At 40.2% G+C, this 5,607-nt stretch overlaps 1 protein-coding gene across 1 annotated transcript in view; it reads left to right on the top strand.

Moving 5' to 3' along the window:
• The window catches only part of hectd2 (HECT domain containing 2), a 59,718-nt gene that overhangs the window by 13,308 nt on the left and 40,803 nt on the right, over positions 1-5,607 (top strand). Inside the window, exons 3-7 of the mRNA XM_005743585.1 lie at positions 530-668; positions 783-885; positions 1,061-1,150; positions 1,733-1,797; positions 2,084-2,129. Of these exons, the coding sequence (XP_005743642.1) occupies positions 530-668; positions 783-885; positions 1,061-1,150; positions 1,733-1,797; positions 2,084-2,129 (443 nt within the window). The remainder of the gene's footprint in view (positions 1-529; positions 669-782; positions 886-1,060; positions 1,151-1,732; positions 1,798-2,083; positions 2,130-5,607) is intronic.

Below are 5,607 nucleotides of genomic sequence, written 5' to 3'. Positions count from 1 at the left end.
TTACCCTACCGCCTACTGGTGTTGGCCAGAGGGGCCGATGGCGCGATATGGCAGCCTCGCTTCTGTCAGTCTGCCCCAGGGCAGCTGTGGTTACAACTGTAGCTGCCTCCACCAGTGTGTGAATGTGAGAGTGAATGAATAGTGGAATTGTAAAGCGTTTTGAGGGTCTCGAAACAGAGATTGCATTGCATAATTATTAATAATCTGCACATAAAACAAGATGTCTTGAACCAGATATCTGCTTTACATTATGAACATTTAATGAGCAGACTTGATTTTATATTATGACCGTGATTAGGCCTTTGTGAGTGCTGCTTGAGCTGAGAAAGCTTTTATTGTGTAGCTCACTAGGCTGAGAAGATGAGAGGATGTGGCTTCCTGTAAAATTCTACTTTGGCATCCAGATTCCTTTTTAAACTCTTTTTCTTTAAAGAACTCCTTAAGTCATGTTTTCTGTGCAGATGGTCAGTGTTACTGAGAGTGTGCTATAGTTGAACTGGTTCCTCTTCTTTATTTTCCTCTCCTGCAGGGAGAGAGCTGCCTCCGATATGCAGCAATGTTCGTCAAAAGCATCGGCTCTCCATCGACACTCTTCCTCCAGAGGTCAAAGCTCCATTCCCCTCTGACCCCATCATCCCCCTGCGCACCAAGACTACCAAGGAGTTTCAGTAGGTGTCAGTTCGCTGGAGCTTTAAACACACTTTAAACATGCAGGAAACATCCTTAAATCAAAGGTAAAGAGGTCGGTCTCCGTGAAGTCTTTCGTGTGTTTTGGCTGCTAGGGAGGACATGGAGCGTGCCCTCCAATCAGGAGACTGGAGGGAGGTCCGGGAGTTTTACCTGACAACCTTTGACTCCTTCATAGAAATCAACGCTGCCTTCAAGGTATATCACACACAGAATCTGGTTCTCAGTGAATGGCCTGTTGTGAGAAAACACTTTTAAATGCTGGTAAAATTTCACAGAACTCTTTTACGATGTGGTGCGATGGGAAAGCAGTTTTCACTAACTCTCTCCGTGTGTTACTCTGCCTTCGTTTTCCCCGTCACTCCTTTCCCAGCGAGAGGCGAATGGATTGTTTAACACTATAGAGGACTCAGGAGTCAACACCAAGTTTGTCAACGCTGTTTATGACGCACTGCTCAACACGGTGAGACCACACCTTCAGACATACTTACATAAGCTCAGAAACGAGGAGAAAATACTCTGAAATTCGTTTGTTGGCTGTTTGCAATCACGATAGTTTTCCTGTAATCACTTTTGAATGTAAAATATTTTACATTTGATGGGCCTCATCAGCCAACACCTTGTGTGCAACTGCTGGAGCAAATCCCAGCAGTTGATCAACTGCTGGGATCAGCTTAAGGCTTTTCTGGGAGCTTTTAGGAACTGACTGTAGGGAATGACAATACTCCAGCATAGAAGTGAACTAGTTTTTTAGCATCAAGCATTTAGCATGTTTCTAATTTGATCAGTATTGCACATATTAAACAAGGCAGTCATAGAGATTTTTGGGTTATGTGTATTAAGAGATATATCCTGGTCAAAACTGACTCCAGGGTTCCTTACAGTAGTACTGGAGTCGTCCACACCTGGTGAGCGTTTTCTCAATTTAAAAGTAGAACAAGTGACCTTCCTGTTGTGGTAAAGGTTAGATGAATATGCCGTTCAGTGTTTTTATTTCTCTTTGTAGGCCTCTGCACACTAAGCTTGTTTTCGGTTGTGTTTTTAGCCTCAGGACATCCAGAAGTCAGTGCTGAAAGGGATCATTAACAGCCTGCTGAGGGAGTGGAAAGGGTGAGACGAGCTCTCTGCATCTTTGTGTTATCATGTTCCACTTATGAAGTTTACTATACATGCTTTTATGAAAGGAAATTATTAACATTTCATTGATATTTTTCACATTCTAATCACTGATGTTGGAATTCTTGTTCATTTATATTAAATTGTAGTAAAATAGCTTAAAGTAATACCTTGAATCTCTGTTTTGTACCTCTTTGCTGGTGTAGTTATTTGTTATATTGTGGGACTATTTGTTGACAGTGTCTCACTGTGTTCTGGGTTTTGTCTGTTCTTTTTTCAGGCCTCGGACAAAAGATGATCTGCGAGCTTACTTCATTCTCGTTCAGGTATGATTGTGGGGAGTACCCAGAAGGCGCCTTACAGTGAACTAATCTTCATCACAAATCAGTGAAGAAATCAAATAAATGAGAACAGAGAGTACAGCTGATTAAGTCAGATACAGCATGAAAGTGGGAGCTAGAGTGTAGGTGGGTTGCAAAGTGGCTGACAGACTAAAACAGTGCGCCCTGTTGGCAACTTTACACTTAAACATGCATCATGTCTTGATGCATGTTCAATCATCCAGGTAAGGAAATTCCAAAAAGTAGATTCTGTTGATTTGGACATAGAGTTTTCATCCAAGTGACTTCTTCACTATCTGCTACATCCAAATGAACAGAATCAGCTTTTTGGGATTGTCTGCAAACACTTGCTAAGTAACCACTGAGTGACTATGAAACTGCGACAGTAAAAGGAGGTTGTTCAAATGACCTGAAAGACCTTCAAAATAAAAGTTTTCCCTTTCCGCTGAAACCAAGATGTTTCAAAAGGTTAAACTTTTACTTTGACGGTGAATGGTCTCCTGTTCTGGTTTGTTCCGTTTCACAAGTGTTTGAAGTCGGGGTGCTGTTGGTGCCTTCGAGCTACCGAAACAACAAGGTTTTCAGTGTAGCACTCTTTGCCACCAGTTTTACGTAACAACAGTCAGCAAACAACCTCTCACCAAACAGTTAACGTTTACACATTTTTGTCCCCTAATAATCGGTAGTTACCATGGGCTCAGTGACTGGTCTTTAAGCCTACGTCACTGGGACTTGAGAACATTTGTTAAATTTGGTAGTTTTTGCCCATATTTATTCTTATTTAACAAAGACATTTTCATCAAAATGTTTTGTTTTCTTTTTGAAATTTCCCTTTGCTATTCTTCTTAATCTTGCCTCTTGTTTTCATTCCAGTCTTCTGTCTTTCTCTCTTTTTGGGGATCTTTCTTTGATGCTATTTTTCATCTCGGTCTGTCTTTCGTTCTCTCCGTCCAGTCTGATTCCCATATATGGTTTTGGGGATCAGCATCAGATAAAGACAGCAGTCTACAGTAGTCCCACTGTGGTTCCACCCTCCATCACACACACACACGGCCGAGCCAAACTTCTGATTTTGCCCCATTTGACTTTGAGGACTTGTCTCGTCTTTCAGCTCTCATGAGAACATAACCACGCACACACAAACACACAGATCGGGACTGGATGAGGTCACTTTGCAGTTGAGGACTGTTGGTTTCCTGCCTGATGATGACTCTCCTTCCTTTATGGGCTCTGGTTGCTACAAATTCATCTCTTTTTCCCTTCTGTGCATTATAACCATTCTCAGACTGAAGTGAGCTTTTCGGGATTATCTCACTCATTTTGTCATTTGTTATTACTTTTGTTGCATCCAAACTTGTGCGCGTGCGGTCAAAGTGAAAGTGGGTCACACTTGAGGAAAAAAAGTAAAGAATAACAATCATTTAAATCCTACTTCAGTCGGCCTTTAGCCCTGCAGTTAGTTGAACGAATGAGAGATTTTTAAGGAATTGCAGTAAACCAGCCTTCTCTGGATCTTACAAATATGAACCGTATGTTGAGCATGAAGCATTTTCAATGGAAAACTCAAACATTATGTTCAACTTGAACCATTGTTTTGTTTTGTTTCAACTTGTTTTCATAGTTCTGCCCATTATTTCTTTATGTTATAATGTTGTACTCTCCAAGTTAATTAATAAGAGCTGAGAACATGAGGCCGTAATGAAGTCCACCGGGGCAGTTAACTCTTGTTTTCATTCTTTCATCTAAACAAATTTGTCTAGGGGTTGTTTAAGGGTTGTTTGGATGCTTGTGGGAGACCCAGCAGATTCCCTTTAACGCATGTTCCCGTGATCCCAAATGAAAGGTTTAAGACTGGTGAGTAAATGTTCTAAAAGGTGAAAGAAATCATACACAAAACTATCAAAATAAGGGGTACTTTCCCCAAAAAGAGTATTTTCTTAGTAATGCAAACTAATGAGATATTTATGGTCACTTTATTTTATCTAAAAATGCACTCAACAACAGAAATAAGGAGATGAGTAAGAAATAAAACAGGGAAAATATGCTTATGACAAGCATGCGGTAAAAGCCACTTGGTTATGGTTAGAACATGAATAAAGAATAAACTCCATCAGTCATATTTTCCCACTTCATGATGCTCTTAAACTTATTTTATTTTATCCTATCAAGTAATAAAAGAATAAGAAACTCATGAAAACTAATGTTCCACAAACTTGACTCAGACTCTTGCTCAACACTTCATGGCTTATCCTGCTGATCTGAACAACACCCTAAACAAGCAGCAGTCCACTGGAGAAGGTCCACCTGAGACAGAATCTGCATGTAAATGCTCATCCATAGTGTTCATAGTTAAAAAGCAGCCATCCAGTAATTGGTGTAGCTCAAGTGTGATGTTTTCCTTCTATTTCTATTCCGTGTTTTTCTTGGTTGACTGTCGTCCATGAAAACAACACTGAAAACTGTCCTCTTATGGTCTCGCCTTTGACTTCATTATGTGATAAGTTTCTCTTTCTGTTAGAGTATAAAAGGTAGAAGTAGCCTTTAACTCTAAGTTTCAGAAAGAAGGCTTATATGGGCTATGCCCATCGGCCAATGAATTGTGATTGACAGTTTGTGAACCAATGAGAATGCAGTTTAACAGTCACATCCGCCTCTGATGACAAAAATCCTCATGTTGAGGCTTCACGATGGAGCTTTGGAAACCAGCAGGTGAAGTTAATAACAAATGTACTGTTTTATTCCTTATAACTCGAAATGAGTAAATGAGCCCATGAAGTCATCAGAAAACTGTTTACTGAGATTATCCAGGACAGCTTTCACCAGACGAGCATGCTTTAATCAGTCAACTCAATTTAACCCTTTCACACATAGCGGTCACTACAGTGGGCAGCTATTCAAAGGCTGTGTTCTTGCATTTGTGTCAGTGTTGATGGTATACTTGCACATAAACCACTACATAGGACGCTGATGTGTCACTCCATGCCCTGCCACACAGTCAAAACGTATGTTGTCCACCTAAGTGGACATTTAAAAAAAGACTCTTTGAAAAGTACATGTTTAAAAAAGTGAATTTCAAAAATGGTTAACATGGTTAACTACTGCAAGTAAAATGAACATGTGGTTCATTACCGTAGCATGTTCCCCGCATAAATAACAGTTATTTGTAGTATATATTGACTCACATACTATTTAATACAAGACAGTACATGCCCTCATAAATGTTTAAGCAGAGGATACCTTGAATTGTGTACATTTCCATGGTTGCCATGTGCGTTCACATGCATCCAGGCACTAAGTTGCTGCTCTATCAATTTGTCCTGTTAAGGTCTCTGTTAGTAGCATCATGCAATACATTTGACATTTGTGTTACGATTTCCGTCTCAGTTCACATGTTGGATTCCAGCTTTTTAACTATGTGTTTCTGCTGTGTGTGTGTGTGTGTGTGTGTGTGTGTGTGTGTGTG

This window comes from Pundamilia nyererei, unplaced genomic scaffold (assembly GCF_000239375.1).
Source record: "Pundamilia nyererei isolate P.nyererei 1_Seehausen unplaced genomic scaffold, PunNye1.0 scaffold00133, whole genome shotgun sequence".
In the NCBI taxonomy this organism is placed as follows: Eukaryota; Metazoa; Chordata; class Actinopteri; order Cichliformes; family Cichlidae; genus Pundamilia; species Pundamilia nyererei.
This window is presented reverse-complemented; position numbering and strand designations above follow the sequence as displayed.